At 40.4% G+C, this 19316-nt stretch overlaps 1 protein-coding gene across 1 annotated transcript; it reads left to right on the top strand.

Annotated features, from left to right (window-relative positions):
* Positions 1–947: 947 nt before the first annotated feature.
* On the top strand, positions 948–18999 carry LOC146504307 (von Willebrand factor A domain-containing protein 5A-like). Its single transcript, XM_085184391.1, has 19 exons — positions 948–1092; positions 1689–1736; positions 1863–2065; positions 2155–2377; positions 3597–3763; positions 3847–3961; positions 4079–4254; positions 4358–4446; positions 4590–4734; positions 5089–5168; positions 5331–5445; positions 5542–5700; positions 5797–5900; positions 6018–6289; positions 14270–14317; positions 15949–16151; positions 16665–16829; positions 17000–17123; positions 17236–18999. The coding sequence occupies exons 2-19, from the start codon at positions 1697–1699 to the stop codon at positions 17313–17315; spliced, it is 2508 nt and encodes an 835-aa protein (XP_085040517.1). The 5' UTR covers positions 948–1092; positions 1689–1696; the 3' UTR covers positions 17316–18999.
* Positions 19000–19316: the final 317 nt, after the last annotated feature.

Below are 19316 nucleotides of genomic sequence, written 5' to 3'. Positions count from 1 at the left end.
GTTCGCTCTTTTTCTTCAAATCGCTTAGAAACACGCTATTTAACATCATTAAAGTCTAGGTTAAGATCAGGAAAAAGGTTATGGTTAGGGCTAGGGATAAGGTTAGGTTTAGGGCTGCAATACAGGGCTGGAACGTCTATTACCGCGGAAGCGTCATTGCACTGGATTTCAGCCATAACCCGCCGCGTACCATAAGAACGCCGAAGGTCTCCTTTTGCGTTCATCAGAAACGCCGCGGGACGTGACAAAACGTCGCCATGTTACGTCTCGGGAGTGAGAATGGGCTGGTTTTGTATGTGTTTTGGAGTTTGTACGTGTTTTGGAGTTTGTACGTGCTATGGAGTTTGTACGTGCTTTGTCTCTAGGGGCCAACGTAAATATACTTTTATTTATTCATTCCACATAAAATGTAATAAATAAATCATATAATACAAAAAACAACTATTTACATTTCAACTTTTAACTATTTAAATTTTCAGCTGTTTCCTTTTAAACAAATTTAAAACGAAACAACACAAAACACTACAAACCGCAACGCAATTAAATATAAATTCAAATATGAAAATAAAAAGAAGATGCATATTCTCTGTCATATGGACCTGCATGAATAAACTTTCTGAATCCTTTATCATCCGCAACTGAAAATAGTTGTGGATGATCACTATACCTTTCTAATGTGACATTGTTGTCCCTGGCTCTCTTTCTCTCTCTTTCCCTCCGACTCTGTTCCTGTGCTATTGCCGCCCCTCCCCCCTCTGCCCAGCACAAAGCACAAGGCTCACGTGCTGAGTGAAGCAAAAAAAGTGCCAGAGAGAGGGTGAGAGAAGGGGGGAAAACCCACGACTCCCAATAAGGAGTTGACTCGCGTCGTTCACTTCAAAGAGTCGGCTCTAATAGCCGTTTCGTTCGCGACCGACACATCACTACGCCACTGGGTGCTCTCGTACAAGAAAATCGAGCATACCCGGTGTCTTGTTTCAGTTAGGTCACTGTTGTTATCGAAAACATTACATGTTTTAACACCATTCTTCACGTATTTAGAGGAGGGGGCTGCAGTAAAACTGTACCGGAAACATCAGTACATTCTTTGAGGTAAGTCTGTCCGTTATTTAAGCAGCTGGACTGACAGGAAAACCTGAAAGCTTATCGCTGTCATGTGGGTGTTGTCACACAGACGTTCCGCACTAACTGTTTATGTGTGTCTACTGTCATGCAGTAGAGAAAGTCCACAGGGTTATACAACAGACAGCATGTTTAATGTGAAAGTGAAAGTCACGGTCAGAGGGACGCTTGGCTGGTTATAATAATAAACAAGATTGCAACAAAACCCGAGGCCTCTACAAAAAAAACCTGATTAATGCGTCAGCGAGCTGTTCCCGACAGTGACTCCCCTTTTAGCTGCTTACATCACCAAAGTAACTTGTACTCAAAACATAAATCGGTCAGGAGCAATTTGTGTTACGAGTTTCGGTTAAAAATCGAGCAGAAGCGAATGTTTACAGTGATTCCTTTATTTGATGAATGTTTTTTTAAGGCACAGAGCCTAAAAAAGAAAGTAGTTAACGGAGGACGTTTATTCCCATGGTCGACATACCCGTTATCTCTGACGGGGACTATATGTTTTGAATGTTCAGTATTTGTAAAGTGTAAAATGTATATTTTCAGTATTAAGTGTTCTTGTTTTACAGGTAAGATAATGGATTGCTGTGGTCTGCTAACTCTTCAGAAGGAACCAGGTACTGATGGAAAAGAAGTTAAAGTAAAACAACTTCAAATGTAGATTTATTTATTTTTGTTGTAATGGCACATAATAATACCCTGATGTATGGTTTGTATTTATTCTAATATTATTTTTCTATCAGTTCCTCTGAAGAGCATTGAGGTGGAGCTGGAGGTGAGGGACCATGTGGCTACAGTGGTCTCCACTCTGAACTACGAGAACAAGGAGGACAAACCATTAGAGGCTGTTTTTGTCTTCCCTCTGCCTGGAGATGCTGCTGTCTGTCATTTCAGCGCTCAGATTGGACAGACACAGATTGTAGCTGAGCTGAAGGAGAAACAGAAGGTGAGCTGGACAGTAAATATAACCTGATTATAAGTGAGATTCAAAATAAACACAGTGAATGTCACTGACATGTGTCACCTGTGCTTCAGGCTCGTGAGGAGTATGATGATGCTCTGAGCTCCGGTCAGCAGGCCTTCCTATTGGAGGAGAGTGATGAGAGTCCAGATATATTCTCTCTGCGTGTGGGCAGTCTGCCTCCAGGAGAGAGCGCCTCCATCAGGTTGGAGTACGTCACTGAGCTGGCTGTGCAGGCTGATGATGGTCTGAGGTTCTGTCTGCCTGCTGTGCTCAACCCTCGATACCAACCTCAGGGTAGGACAACTTCAGAATACTTGGACCAGAAATGCTTCAACTAAATCAGTGAAAGTGTTGAACCACCTTCCAACCTCCACACCACTGGCAGAACATAAAATGTTAAAAAAAAAACATCTTCCAACTTTGCCAGTTACTGTAAGGTGTGAACACAGAACCAGATATGCAACTGTTGCCACATACAGGAAAACACATACCGTGAGAAAAATCTGGAAGATAATTAGGTCAAGTTTCAAGTTGATTTTCTGGAAGAAAAAGAATTCACTTCTCATCACATTGTGATTACCAAATATAAAAAGCTGTGAAAAAGAAATGTTTCAGTTCAGTGAAAAGCTTTAGTGCATCCTCAGAGAAATTACAAAAAGCCCAAAAGCTGTATCTCAGACTCTACAGGCCTCAGCTAGCATATCAAATGTTAGATTTCGAGGTATTAGAATAAGACTGGACAAGTGTGGCTTATTTTTTAGGGGTTGCAGGAGAAAACTTCTTTTCTCAAAAAGAAATTGGCAGCATGGCTTTTGTTTTCAAAGTTGCACCTGAACCAATCACAAGACGTCTTGAAAGATGCCCTTCTGACAATCAAACCCAAAACTGGAGATATTTGACCGTAATGCATAGCATCACAGTCAGAGAAAACCAACCCCAATATATCAACACAAACACCTCATAAAACCTTGTTGGGACTGGTGTGTTTAGTTTTCACAGGACTGCATTTGTCAGATTAACATTTTTTTTGGAAGTAGGTTGATGCAGTGTGCAAACACAGACTCTCCCTCTCGTCATGATTTTATATCAGTAAATGGTTTTAACTGAGTGTATTTATATGGAGTTTCCCTTATTTTGCCAAAAGTTAGATAATAAAGAGGTTTATATACTTAACACTATTTAATTCTCGCTGACATTAAATTTTATATCACATTTATACATTTATATAACAGATTTTTTGTTTTTTCTGAAGAAGGAATAGGCAAGAAATGATGTTTGTGTTTTCCTCATCATACCGATATGGTTCATTATACCATCCGTAGGTCATAAAAGTCAAGTTATTGCTTTTCTGTCACTTTTTTCATTGTTTTGAATTAAAACAGCTGTAAAGTAGTTTTGTTTTTCCTCATTTTATCTGTACTATCATGTGAACCAGAGAGTCTTTACAGCCTAAATTATTTGATTATATTATGCCTCATTAATTACATAATTTCTAACCTGATGTTGTGTGCAGGTAGTGAAGATGCATTATTCCAGGTAACTTTTGTTCCAGCCTCTCTGGAGCCCTATAGTCTGTCTTTTTCTGCCCGAGTGTCCTCTCCTCGTCCAATCTCTAAAGTAGAGTCCAACTGTTTCCTGGACCCTCTGCAGTACCTCAACACTGATCAAACCCAGGCCACGGTAGGTAGAGTGCTGATGTGTCTGCTGTGTGTGGTTGTTACTTATTACTGAGGAATAAATATGAATGTGTTTGTGGTGTGCAGGTCAAGCTGGCTGCAGGACACAAGTTTGACAGAGATGTTGAACTGCTGATTTATTACAAAGACGCCCACCAGCCCACTGCTGTGGTGGAGGCAGGACAGGCCTCTGCTGAGCCGGGTGAGTGAAAATATGTGAAGTCATTAGTTTGCAAATAAAAATTATTGATCCCCATTCTTCAACCTAATAGTTATAAAATGTAAACTTGACATTTTTCTGTCCTTTCATGTGTTTCAGGCTCTCTGATGGGTGATCCAGTGGTGATGGTGAGTCTGTACCCTGAGTTCCCCCAGTCTGTGATGTCTTCAAAGGCTTCATGTGGAGAGTTTGTGTTCTTAGTGGATCGATCTGGAAGTATGGACTGTGCTACGAATAACACTGAGCAGCAGGAAACTCGGATCAGCAGTGCCAAGGTATTTATGATGTGGTGTTATAGTTGTGAAATATTTCCTCAAATCTTTCATAAAATTGTTCCTCTCACACAGTGGCCTCACCATCTTTCTCTCTTCCCTACAGGATACTCTGCTGCTCCTGTTGAAGAGCTTACCAATGGGCTGCTATTTCAACATTTACAGTTTTGGGTCCAGTTATGAACACATCTTCCCGTGAGTTGTATTCAAATGATCAGTGATATTACTGTAAATGTGTGATAAGATATCTTCCCTGCTGTTAGTCAACATGTTGCCTTTGGATGATTCTGCAAAACTCCAGGTTATGTTTGATCTCACTTGTGTGTTTGTCATGTCAGTAAGAGTGTACAGTATGGTGAGAAGACCATGGAGGAGGCTCTGAAGAAAGTTGAGCAGATGGAGGCTGATCTTGGAGAAACAGAGATCCTTGAGCCCCTCAAACATATTTACAGCCAGCCCTGCATTCCCACTCAGCCTAGACAGGTAACACACACACACACACACACACACACACACACACACACACACACACACACACACACACACACACAAACAAACTTTAATAATGTCATTCTTTAGTCTTTCTTTTTTCTCATTCATTACTCCAACATGTAAGTTAACCATTAATCAAGCCCTATATCAGTTTCATATAATCTGCTAATTATACACGAGTTGATCTGTTGAGTGGCTCCTACTGTTCCTCTCACTCTTGCTTAAAGCTTCTTCTCTTTTTTTTACTGGTTAAAACAGTTTACTGACCGCATACTTGATTACATATCAGAGAGTTGTGTTTCAGCTTGTGCAGTTGAAAAACTGTGTGTAAACTCTCCTCTCTAGCTGTTTGTCTTTACTGATGGAGAGGTGGGGAACACCAAAGAAGTGATCGATCTGGTGAAGAAGAATTCAGGTTCCCACAGGTAAAACAAAAAAATGTGATTATATGTGCTATATGCCAAGTGTGTCTGTTTTTAAAACAACTGCGGTATTCTCGCAAACCAGAAAAAAACAACTACATCTACACAATTCCCAGAATGTCCAACATGTCCTCTGTGTACTCAAAGAAAACTGTTGTATTGCAGGTGTTTCTCTTTTGGGATTGGGGAAGGGGCCAGCTCTGCTCTCATCAATGGGATGGCCAAGGAAGGAGGAGGTCATGCTCAGTTCATCACAGGGACTGACAGGATGCAACCAAAAGTAAGACAATGACTCATAAGAATTGCAGCAAAAAATGATTTGTGTTTAAAAAAAAAAATGGACAGAAGATATGATTTCAGTTTTTGTACTCATCAGGTGATGCAGTCATTGCATTTTTCTCTGCAACCAGCAGTGGAAGATGTTTCTGTTACATGGGATTTACCAAAGGGATCCACTATCACTGTCCTCTCTCCACCAATCACATCACTTTTCCAGGGTCAAAGGTCACTAATTTATGCCCAGCTCACTGGACAGGTAGGAGCAGCATCTTCTCACAGTGTAGATCTCTGTGTTTATGCTTGTCATGTTTTGAAAAGATGAAATTGGTTTGACACTGTAATTCTGTGTCAGAGCTCAGAGGCAGCAGAGGGCTGTTTGACGGTGAAGTACAGCCTGGCAGGTCATCCCTCTGAGAACCAGCTGCACTTCAGTCTCAGACCTGCAGAGGACTCTGGGTAAATGAGTTGTTAGTCTACTGGATTTATTAGATAATACCTTTACAATAGTTTACTTTGCATGTAACATGGTAATTGTGACCATGTCACCATACCAATATTTTCTCTTGTCTGTAGCTTAATAGTCCACAGGTTAGCTGCTCGGACTCTTATTTGCTTGCTAGAGATGAAAGCAGAAAACAATCAGGAAAAAGAAGACGTAAAAAAGAAGGTGGTGCAGCTGAGTGTCCAATCAGGAGTGAGCAGTTCTTTCACTGCTTTCATTGTTGTCAATACAGACAACAACAAGGAGATTCAAGGACCTCTTCTGCACCGAGATATTCCAAGTATAATGAGCAATCATACAATCTTATCAGTGGCTGAAGCCTATGGTTCCTGTTCTTCACCTGGTGAGTACAAGGTTTTTTACCATTGCAAACACAGTACAAGTACACACACACACACACACATACGTGTGTGTGTGTGTAAAATTCCCCTCTCGCCCCTGGGGGTGGTCTATCCTTCACGTTCGGGTGCCAACAATCAGAGATGCAGAAAGGTGCAATGAAAAAGGTGGCTAAGAAGTATAGCAAGCTGTCCATGCCTGAGGCCTTGGAAACTACCAAGCAACAACTCACAGCCTTGGTCAGCCGTTTGAAGTGGTATACCAAAGAGATAGAAGGCAGAGATTAAACCAGCTGTTGTCCACTGAACCATCTCAGTGACAGGGAACCAATATGAGAAAAGCACCACCAAGGCTTGAGACTGAGCAATACTGAAAGAGCATATGGGAGAAGCATGCAACACATAACAGGAATGCTCGGTGGCTCAGAAATTAGGTAGAAAGCCCCAAGTATGACAGAAGGAGAGAGGAGCTGAAAGATAAACTGAGAAACGTGACCTCAGTGACTGATTATCAAGATTACATGAAGTACACTCTGAGGGTCTATTAGAAGATATGAATGCAGCAGTGCAGACAATGCCTATTGTGACCATCACTGAAATCAACTAAATGATCTACACCACGGCAGCAGTTATCGGTGAGATGGTTGTCTACAAGATGAATAGCCACCAGGAGCAGTACATGTACCAGAAGTCTAGAGGCCAAGATCAAGGCATTATGGAGGGAACTAATCCAACTATTCAATTCAATTCAATTCAATTCAATTCAATTCAATTCAATTCAATTCAATTCAATTCAATTCAATTCAATTTTATTTATATAGCGCCAAATCACAACAAAAGTCGCCTCAAGGCGCTTCATAGATACAGAGAAAAACCCAACAATCATATGACCCCCTATGAGCAAGCACTTTGGCGACAGTGGGAAGGAAAAACTCCCTTTTAACAGGAAGAAACCTCCGGCAGAACCAGGCTCAGGGAGGGGCGGCCATCTGCTGCGACCGGTTGGGGTGAGAGAAGGAAGACAGGATAAAAGACATGCTGTGGAAGAGAGACAGAGGTTAATAACAGATATGATTCAACACAGAGAGGTCTGTTAATACATAGAGAGCGAGAAAGGTGACTGGAAAGGAAAAACTCAATGCATCATGGGAATCCCCCGGCAGCCTACATCTATTGCAGCATAACTAAGGGAGGATTCAGGGTCACCTGGTCCAGCCCTAACTATATGCTTTAGCAAAAAGGAAAGTTTTAAGCCTAATCTTAAAAGTAGAGATAGTGTCTGTCTCCCGAATCCAAACTGGAAGCTGGTTCCACAGAAGAGGGGCCTGAAAACTGAAGGCTCTCCCTCCCATTCTACTTTTAAATACTCTAGGAACAACAAGTAGGCCTGCAGAGCGAGAGCGAAGTGCTCTAATAGGGTGATATGGTACCACAAGGTCATTAAGATAAGATGGGGCCTGATTATTTAAGACCTTGTATGTGAGGAGCAGGATTTTGAATTCAATTCTGGATTTAACAGGAAGCCAATGAAGGGAAGCCAAAACAGGAGAAATATGCTCTCTCTTTCTAGTCCCTGTCAGTACTCTTGCTGCAGCATTTTGGATTAGCTGAAGGCTTTTCAGTGAGTTTTTTGGACATCCTGATAATAATGAATTGCAGTAGTCCAGCCTGGAAGTAATAAATGCATGAACTAGTTTTTCAGCGTCACTCTGAGACAGGATATTTCTAATTTTAGAGATGTTGCGCAAATGGAAGAACGCAGTCTTACATATTTGTTTAATATGTGCGGTGAAGGACATATCCTGGTCAAAAATGACTCCAAGGTTCCTCACAGTGTTACTGGAGGCCAAGGTAATGCCATCCAGAGTAAGAATCTGGTTAGATACCATATTTCTAAGCTTTTCAGGGCCGAGTACAATGACCTCAGTTTTATCTGAGTTAAGAAGCAGAAAGTTAGTGGCCATCCAGGTCTTTATATCTTTAAGACATTCCTGCAGTTTAACTAATTGGTGTGTGTTATCTGGCTTCATGGACAGATAGAGCTGGGTGTCATCAGCATAGCAGTGAAAATGTATGCTATGTCTTCTAATGATGCTGCCTAGGGGAAGCATGTATAATGTAAACAGAATTGGTCCTAGCACTGAACCCTGTGGAACTCCATAATTAACCTCAGTGTGTGAAGAGGACTCTCCATTTACATGCACAAATTGGAGTCTATTAGATAGATATGATACAAACCACTGCAGTGCAATACCTGTAATACCTACAGCATGTTCTAATCGCTCTAATAGGATATTATGGTCAACAGTATCGAATGCTGCACTAAGGTCAAGAAGGACAAGCACAGAGATGAGTCCACTGTCAGAGGCCATAAGAAGATCATTTGTAACCTTCACTAAAGCTGTTTCTGTGCTGTGATGAGCTCTGAAACCTGACCGAAACTCTTCAAATAAACCATTCCTCTGCAGATGATCTGTTAGCTGTTTGACAACTACTCTTTCAAGGATTTTTGATATGAAAGGAAGGTTGGAGATTGGCCTATAATTAGCTAAGACTGCTGGGTCTAGAGATGGCTTTTTGAGTAAAGGTTTAACTGCAGCCACCTTGAAGGCCTGTGGTACATAGCCGATTATTAGAGATAGGTTGATCATATATAAGATCGAAGAATTAATCAATGGCAGGACTTCTTTGAGCAGTTTTGTAGGAATGGGGTCTAAAAGACACGTTGATGGTTTGGAGGAAGTAATTATTGAAGTTAACTCAGAAAGATCGATTGGAGAAAAAGAGTCTAACTTCACATCAATGGTACTAAGAGTAGCTGTAGATAATATTACATCTGTGGGATGATTATTGGTAAATTTTTCTCTAATGATAAAAATTTTATTTGTGAAGAAGTTCATGAAGTCATCACTAGTTAACGTTAAAGGGATGGTTGGCTCAAAAGAGCTCTGACTTTTTGTCAGCCTGGCTACAGTGCTGAAGAGAAACCTGGGGTTGTTCTTATTTTCTTCAATCAGTGATGAGTAGTAAGCTGTTCTGGCTTTGCGGAGGGCTTTCTTATAAAGCAACAAACTATTTCTCCAGGCTAAGTGATGATCCTCTAAATTTGTGACACGCCATTTCTTCTCCAGATTACGAGTCATCTGCTTTAGGGTATGTGTTTGAGAATTATACCACGGGGTCAGGTACTTCTGATTAGAGACCTTAGTTTTCACTGGAGCTACAGTATCCAGAGTCATACGTAGTGAGGAGGTGAAATTATTAACAAGATAATCGACCTCTGTTGGGGTAGCGTTCAGATAGCTGCTCTGCTCTATGTTGGTACAGGGCATTGACGATGATAACAGTGGCTGGATTATATTCTTAAACTTAGTTACAGCGCTTTCAGAAAGACATCTACTTTGATAAAGTCCACTCTCCACTGCTGCGTAATCAATTATTGTAAATGTAAATGTTATCAAGAAATGATCAGACAGGAGAGGGTTTTCAGGAAACACTGTTAAATGTTCAGTTTCTATGCCATATGTTAAAACAAGATCTAGAGTGTGATTAAAGTGGTGGGTGGGATCTTTTACATTTTGAGAGAAACCAATTGAGTCTAACAACAGATTAAATGCCATGTTGAGGCTGTCATTTTTAGCATCAACATGGATGTTAAAATCACCCACAATAATTATTTTATCTGAGCTCAGAACTAAATTAGATATAAAGTCTGAGAAATCAGACAGAAACTCTGTGTAAGGCCCAGGTGGACGATAGATGATAACAAGTAAGACTGGTTTCTGAGTTTCACAGCTGGGGTGGACAATGTTAAGCATCAGGCTTTCAAATGAATTAAAAGTCTGTCTTGGTCTTTCATTAATTAATAGACTGGTGTGAAAAATTGCTGCCACACCGCCCCCTCGACCTGTGCTTCGAGACTTCTGGTAGTTAGAATGACTCGGGGGTGTTGATTCATTTAAACTAACATAATCATCCTGCTGCAACCAGGTTTCTGTAAGGCAGAGTAAATCAATTTGTTGATCAATTATTAAGTCATGTACTAACAAAGCTGCAGAAAGATGTGATGAAGACAGGGATGCCTGAGTAGTACAGCAAGCTGTCCATACCTGATGCCTTGGAAATTGCTGACCAAAGACAGAGCTATTATATTATTATGTTAGATTTATAGGACAGTATAATAACCGTGGTAATCGGAGCACTCAGTGCAGTGACCCCCAAGATAGGTGAGTGGCTCCAGCAGATCCCAGGAACATTATTTGAGCTCTCTGTCCAGAAGAGCGCAGTCCTGGGAATAGCAAAGATACTATGTAAAGCACCTGAGCTTGAAGGCTAGACTGCCCTCAAATCTAGTGGGGAATTTATATGTATATTACATAAAAAAGAGAAGCTCTATATTTGGAGACTTCAAATGGCATTTTCAATTGACCCTATTTGGTGCTTAAATCTTTTTTTTAAATCTTATCTTATCTTATTAGTGGCTGCACACTAGGGCTGCCACAAACGATTATTTTGATAGTAGACTAGTCACCGATTATTTTTGCGATTAGTCGACTAATCAGATCATGCATCCATTGGATGTAAAACGTACAGCTTATTGCACCAGCATGCATCTGCTCTTATATAACTATCATTAGCTTACAGCTTTAAGTGTTTAAGGTATGTGCTAACTAAAAATAAAGACAAGTTGATAGCTTATTACATTTTAATGAAATTTGCAGATTGTTTCGGTGACGTTTAATAAACTCCTTGCTATCTAAAATATAACGGACACCGGAGTATATTCTCGAGCATCTCACACTTCTGATAATCAGTTGTCTGCTTGACGTTTATTCAGCTGTGTATAAAACTATAACTTTAATCTCAGCCAAACCGATTTACTCAGGAACAAATAAAATACTGAAATAAGCCAAACAATAACATTTTTAAGTTATCTAAGTGACTTATATATGTTTAACCTGAGTAGCGAAAGACGGCGGTGGGTTTGAAAACGATTTGCCGGGAGTCCGGTGTTCTCACGGGCTCTAGTGAGCCTTGCCCCCGGCTAGCTATCGAGCTAGTGGGTAACAGACGTCTCCGAAAACGTCGGAGCGCTTTTGAAAATATGTGGTGTCTTGATAAACTGAGCAGATATTTGAGGTTTACACAGTTACAGTCTCGCCTGAAAATATGTTAAACGTTTATTTTGTGACCCTGTGTTGGAAACTGAGCTGGGCCGCGCTATGAATTCTGGGACAGAGCTACTTCTTCTTCTTCGGGGTTTAACGGCAGCTGGCATCCTTGTACATGCAGTGCTGCCATCTTCTGTTTCAGTCCGTTATTACACTCTTAAATCCTACTACTTATTTCTGCGTCTTTCGGGATCTTACAAAGCTTCAAACGACACGTCGACTATTAAATCAGTTGTCGACGATTTTGATAGTCGACGTAATCGTGACTAGTCGACTAATCGTGGCAGCCCTACTGCACACTATGGTTCCCCTGTTTCGCTCGGTGAGTACAAGGTTTTTTACCATTGCAAACACAGTACAAGTACTTCTACACACACACACACACACACGTGTGTGTAAAATTGGCTGGCTAAAGAAGCTGACTGCACTCCATGTGCGTCTGGCTGCACAAATGAACCAGCTGCTAGTCAATGACACCCGGAATGGCTAAACAAAGGCCAGACAGTCCTGATTCCCAAGGACATCCAGGAGAAACCTGTCCCATCCAACTTCTGGCCAATAACCTGCCTCAGTACCACATGGAAGCTCCTGTCAGGCATCATAGTGGCAAAGATGAATAGGAACATGGATCAATACATGAGCGGGGCACAAAAAGGAATAGACAGGAATACCAGAGGAGCGAAACACCAGCTACTGGTTGACAGAGCAGTCACCCGAGACTGCAACACTAGGCTTATCAACCTGTGCACTGCCTGGATTGATTATACGAAGGCCTATCACTCGATGCCCCACAGCTGGATCCTGTAATGCCTAGATCTATACAAGCTCAACAGGACCCTAAGAGCCTTCATCAGAAACTCAATAGGGATGTGGTGTACAACAGTAGAGGCCAACTTCAAGCCCAAAGCACAAGTGCGGGATCTACCAAGGAGATGCACTGTTCCCACTGCTGTTCTGCATATGCCTGAACCCCCTCAGTGAGATCATTGACAAGACTGGCTATGGATACCGACTATGGAACAGAGCAATCGTCAGCCACCTCCTGTACATGGATGACATCAAGCTGTATGCCAAGAGTGAACGTGACATTGATTCACCAATCACCAGGATATACAGTAATGACATTGAAATGTCATTTGGATTTGAGAGGTGTAGTCAAATAGTAAAGAAGACTAATTGGATCAAACTATGAGAATGCAACATTGCAAATACCTGGAAATCCCACAGGCAAATGGCAACCATATAGAGGCCGCTAAGAAAGCCTCAACCACCAAGTAACTACAGAGGGTCAGTCAAGTCCTGAAGAGCTGTCAGGGGTCGCGGAGTGGAGGCGAGGAAGAAGGAACCCCAACGCAGGACTCGCAGGTAGGTGAAGCTGGGTAATTTATTGTCGATGGAGTGAACACACTGAACAGAGGTAGGAAATGGCTGGCTGGCTGGACGACTGACTGAATGAAGGACGGACTGAATGGCTGACCGAACACAGGCGGAAACAACAACATAACATCAATGACACGACAAAGAACGAGTAGAAACAGAAGACTTAAATACACAGACTGATGAGGATGATAATGAGAGACCGGTGAGTACACAGCTGAACATAATCTGGCTAATGGCACGAGACGAGCTGACACAGGAACAAACAGGAAGTGACAAAATAAACTGAACATGAACAAAACTGAAAGCACTGGGTCGATGACCCAGGAACCCTGACAAGAGTCAACTAAATGGTAAGAACAAGATCCAGGCTATCAACACCTAGGCCTTGACGGTCATCCCCTTGCTGGGATAATAAGTTGGCCAAAGAAGGATATAGAAGCCACTGACATCAAGACCAGGAAACTCCTGACCCTGCATGAATAATTCCGACCCCAAGTTCAGCACCCTGAGGCTGTATGCTAAGCGGAAGGAAGGAGGCAGGGGACTGGTGAGTGTCAGTACCACAGTCCAGGATGAGACAACGAACATCCACGAGTACACCAAGAAGATGGCCAAAACCAACCATGTGCTCAGTGAATACCTCAGGCAGCAGAAACCAAAGAAAGAGGAGCAAGAGGAGGAACTATCATGGAAGGACAGTCCGCTGCACAGTATGAACAACTGGCAGATAGAGGAAGTGGCTGACATCGAGATCAGCCACTTCTACAAGGGGCTGGACAAAGCTGGACTGAAAGGCAGCTCAGAGGCACTAATCATGGCAGCACAGGAACAAGTTCTGAGCACAAGATCCATAGAGGCTGGGGTCTATCACACCAGGAAAACCCCAGTTACAGGCTGTGTAAAGATGTGTAAAGATTGATTTTCTCTCAAATAGTTTAATTACAGGTTGGAGATCTCCAAAAATAAAGCTTAAATAGCTTCTGTATCTTATATCAATAAACAAATATAAGCCAAGCATTAATTTATTACTTTTAAATGGCTATTAGCAGTTTTATCTGCCAATAACTATTTTGTTGTAAAGTATATAGGATGATTTCAAACATTTCAGTACTGCCTAGGGTTGGTTTTGTCTTCTAGTAGTTAGTCAGTATTGGGATTACTGCAAGTTAATTGAGTTGCACTTCTGAACGAGGACACAGACAGATTTAGTCTGGCTTTTACAATGTCACATGAGTTGCTCATGCTACACATGAGGAATTAAGATAATTCAATTCCAGTCAGACAAGTGCAATGAGATTGCACATCAGTTAACCTTGCTACTGAATTTAGTGTGCAATGAAAGATACATGTTTTAATTTTGTTTGCATTTGGATTAGAATTATAGAACTAAGAATATCTGGTGTGCTCACTGTTGTGTTTCCTTTGAAAAAACAGAAGACAGATGTCTCATGGATTCTTGCTGTTTCTACAGCATGGATGAAGGTATCTGTTTTGACTTCTTTTTTATGTATAATTGGTGCTTTTGTACTCTTAATTGTTGTTTTTAGTGTGTGGCAAACTATAAAAGAGACAGCCAGCGTGGTTCATTTTTCCTATTAATAAACAGAATAAACAGAAACATCATAGGACATTTTTAAAAGTGATCTATAATAATGAATTACAATAGTGTAGCCTAGAAGTAATAAATACATGAACTAATTTTTTAGTATCACTCTTACACATAATGTTTTTGTTTGTTAGACACATTGCAATAAGGCAGTCCTACATATTTGATTAATATGTGCATTGAATGACATATCCTGGTAAAATTTCCCACACTTTACTGGAAGCCAAGTTAATACCATCAAAATAAGTGTCTGGTTAGACACCATGTTTCTAGGTTTTTTAGGACTTATTAAAAGTTACGTAGGCCTTAATATCTGTAAGACATTTCTGTAGTTAAACTAGTTGATTTGTGTCTTCTGATTTCATGGTTAATAAAGCTGAGGGTCATCTGCAAAGTGATAAAAATGTATTAATTGTTTTCTAATAATTCTGCCTAAAGGAAGCAAGTATTACACAAAACGTATTGGTCCCAGGACAGAACCTGGTGGAATTCGGTAATTAAGTTGTGCATGTGAAGAAGACTCATCATTTACAATCACAAATTAGAATCTGTTAGATACATGTGGATACATATGATTCAAACTACTGTAGTGCACTTCCTTTAATATGTGTACTGTTATGATCAATAGTATTGAACGCTACACTTAAGTCTAGCAGAACAAAGAGGAGTCCACTGTCAGATGCCATAACTAAATTCAGTTCAATTTGATTTGATTTATATAAGGCCAAATCATAACAACAGTTGCCTCAAGGTGTTTTATAATGTAAGGTACAATAATACAAAAAAATCCCGAGAAAACTCCCAATAATCATATTACCCCATATAAGGAAGCGCTTTGGTGACAGTGGGAAAGAAAAACTCCATATTAACAGGAAGAAACTTCCAGCAGACCCAGGCTCATGAAAGTGTCACCATCTGCTGCGACAGTCTGGAGTGAGGGGAGGAAGACAGGACAAAGACACGCTGTGGAAGAGAGCCAGAGAGGAAGAATAATTCAATGCAGAGAGGTGTATAAACACATAGGGAGTGAAAAGGGTGACTGAAGAAGAAATACTCAATGCATAATGGTAATCTCCCAGCAGCCTAGACATATTGTAGCATAACTAAGGGAGGATTCAGGGTCACCTGATCCAGTGCCTTTGATCCAGTGCCTGATTAAGCCTAATCCTAAATGTAGGGAGGGTGTGTGTCTCCCAAATCCAAACTGGGAACTGGTTCCACGAGAAAAGAAATCATAAAATATCCAAAAAGTTATGAAATATATCTGGTTGTCAAAGCTGCTGTCTTTTGTTAAATATTGTTCTTTTAATTGCTCAATTAGAAATAATAACAACTCTAAATATGACACATATATTGCAACATGTGGAACCAAATCATTAGAACTATTTTCTTACTTAACTCAGCACATTATTTTAAATATTGCTTTCAATTCCACCCAGGAAGGGCATTTTATTATGTAACTACCTCTTTTCCTCTAAATTTTCCTCTTCACAACTGCCGGATGAAGAATTTCCACCTGCTAAGAAGCGACTCAGAGACCCTTTGCTGCTGTTAGTCTCCCTCCAGAAGGCGTCTGTGTCAGTGCCGTCAGGTGAGAAAGGCGACATCTCACTGATTCTGATCCGTCGGCGGGTCCGCGCTTTGTGTTTACGTCTTTATGCAGAATCCGTGTTCCTGCTCTCATTTACTGTCTTAACTGTTTGGTGGTTGTTGAAATTTTGAGGTTTCACCAGAGATTCTGGCATTTCGGGCAAAATAAATTTATATTTAAAAATCGATTCAGGATTTTAATGAATCGATATCACGTTATCCAAGCTAGAATTGATTTTAATCGATAAATCGATTATAAAAACACACCTCTAGTTTTTAACATAGTCTTAAAAGTACAGACGGTGTCTGTCACCCAAATCCAAGCTGGGAGCTGGTTCCACAGGAGTTAAACACAAGTACAGCTCAGTCAGAGAGCGGCTGATACGATACTATAAAGTCTTTAAGATAAGGTGGAGCTCGATTATTCAACACCTTGTGTGTGAGGAAAAAAAGATTACAACATGTGGATGCTAACCGAATCAATGGAACTATTTTCTTAATTAACTAAACTCTTTTTCTAAAATAGTGCTCTGTTAATTCCCCCCAATTAAGATGATTTTATTAACTAAATAGAAGGAGAGTGATCAGCATAAAAACCTTTATGAATGTACTTGTATTTAAATTTCCTCTTCACAACTGCCGGATGAAGAATTTCCACCTGTTAAGAAGCCACCCAGAGACCCTTTGCTGCTGTTAGTCTCCCTCCAGAAGGCGTCTGGCTGCTGGCTGCTTGATCCAGCTCTGGCTGCTGCACTGGGAAAGTCCAACGAGGAGGTGGAAAAGTCAAAGCCTGAAAAGGTGGGCTATTAAATAAATAATAACACAGTAATAGTGGGTGTTTGTAACATATTCATTAAAATGGTTTCAAAAGTGAATTTTCAAAATTACACACTCATGTTAACGAACATCTGCATGCTGCCTCACTTAATTTAATATTTAACTACATGACTGCTGATTCTATACACTAGGCCAGCAGTGAAGTGTGGGCCACCATTCTGGCTCTGATCTGGCTTCATGGTTTCAAGATGGATGCAGAGGACGAGTGGGAGCTTCTGGCTGCAAAGGCTGTATCATGGCTCAGTGCACAAAATGGTAGTAAACACAAAAATAAGCATTCAGTTTGTGATGGTTATACTGAGTTGCTACAGTCGTTAAGATTAATGCTATTTGGTTATTTTGTTTTGTGTGTTCCTTTTTTTCCCAGCACCGTCTGTGACAGAGTGTGTGGAAGCTGGAAATATATTGTTGGGTTGCAGTGTGCAAAAAACTGCTCTTGGCCTCTGAGGTTTTTATTAAACTAACAACTTCTTTACGATTCATACACAGAAGCAGATTTACTTCATACTTCATCCACATTAATCTTTGCATCGTCCAACTTTATTATCTAATGTGCCTTATTTTATGCTGCATGTGTCCAAAGTCAGCTTTGTAGGAGGACCAGAGATTATTGCTTTTGTATTCTAACTTTAATGTTTCTGTTTGCTTGAAAGCATCAAATGTTAAAAACACACATGACTTTGGACCCATCATTCCTTCTAATGAGTCACCATGAAAAAAATAAATAATTTAATTTTAAAATATTTAAAAAGACCGACACACCTGGCCAGTTCTGTCTTTCAACACATTTTTTTAATCATGGTTGAGGAAAATATGCAGCTTAAATTCAAAGTCATAGTAAAGCAAAATTTTTCCCTATTCCAATGCATATCTTTCATTTTTTAATTCATGTCATGTAAGTAAACAGCTGGACATAATTTCCACTAACAAATGAGACCTCATCATCAGCCATGTCTCACAGCGAGTGAAATCAAGGCCAGCAGAGGGAATGCATAGCTAGATTTGTTGTGCAGTCATGAGCCATCCATCACATACTCTTAATACAACCACAAACAAACTATAACTTGTTCATCTGAGTAATGGCTGCTACAAAAAAGCTATTTTTAAACCTCCATGTTTTACATTTTGAAACCAGAAACCTTTGCCCAGAAGGTAGAAACTGAAACTCACTATGCAACAGGTGTGAGCCATCAAGACAAATTAAACCAGCAAACTGCTGTAACTGTCTGGTGTACAGGGATGCTCGGCTCAGCTGTGGATAAGCCTGCTCAACCACTTAACAATTTGATCGAGTGAGTTTCTGTTTTTTACAGATAAGTATCCAACCAATGACCTTAACCTCTTAAGCCCCAACGCCCCCTGATATGGGGGCAAAAAGCAGGAGATCAGGTAGGCTTGGGGCTTAAGAGGTTAAATAAAGATCAAACGGATTCAATGAAAGCGCAATAAAATGAACTCATCACGGTTGTATCAATGTGGAAATGAGATCAGAACATGGTTTCTTAACGGAGGGCTGCCGGCCTGGAAGGGACAAAAAAATCAGCCCTGATATTTTAGGTCCAGGCGTTACCATGTTCAGTCCAAAATGAAAAAAACAAAAAACAGATGTGACACGTGTAATGTGATCATCAAAGAATATGATTTTTATAAAACATTTATTATTATTTTATAATGTTTTTCTTACACTGTGTTTATTTTTTATAGAAACTTAGCTCCTTGTATGAATGTGTAATCACATATCTTTGATAAATAAAATATTTAATCTTGGATTTGTGTAATTTGTGGCTATTGAATAAAAGTTAGTCATGTATCCACTGATAAAAACAGATGGCTGAAAGAAATGTTTGATGTAAAAAGGAAACACAGTGTTGTGCTGTTGAACTGTGAGTTTCTAAATCACCAATGTTTAAATGCCGAGAGGAGACTAGCAGCCCTGAGTCTGCATGTAAAACATTGAACTCCATAGCAGTGATACCTGTTCTTACACAGATACGCCTATTCTTTCTTATGGGACTTTACTGTCCCGATGAAACAAGAAGATCTTGTTTTAAAGTACATTTTTTGCCATCCCGTAATCTCAAGAATGTTTATGTTAGATTCTGTTTTTAATCAGGTTGTGATCTTAGAGTCAATCTCATAGCACTCGGCCTGTGATTCAAGGATTCTGATAATTAGTATGACTCCAGGGTTTTGACTCATTTAAGTCGGTGTTTTGCTGGGAGGAGAGAAGAGAGGCATGTAAGACTGAAAGTCTGCTTCTTGGTCCCAACTCTGGATAGTCATGTTTTTAATATGTGTTTAATAAATTTTATCTAGAAATAATTTTCTAGAAATAAGAGCTGCTCCATCTAAGGAATGTTGTCTCTCCTAACAAGACCGGGTTTCCTCTGGAAAGTTTCCCAATTATCTATGAAGCCCACATCGTTTTTTGGACACCACTCAGACAGC

Source organism: Neolamprologus multifasciatus, chromosome 14 (assembly GCF_963576455.1).
Source record: "Neolamprologus multifasciatus chromosome 14, fNeoMul1.2, whole genome shotgun sequence".
Taxonomy (NCBI): Eukaryota; Metazoa; Chordata; class Actinopteri; order Cichliformes; family Cichlidae; genus Neolamprologus; species Neolamprologus multifasciatus.
This window is presented reverse-complemented; position numbering and strand designations above follow the sequence as displayed.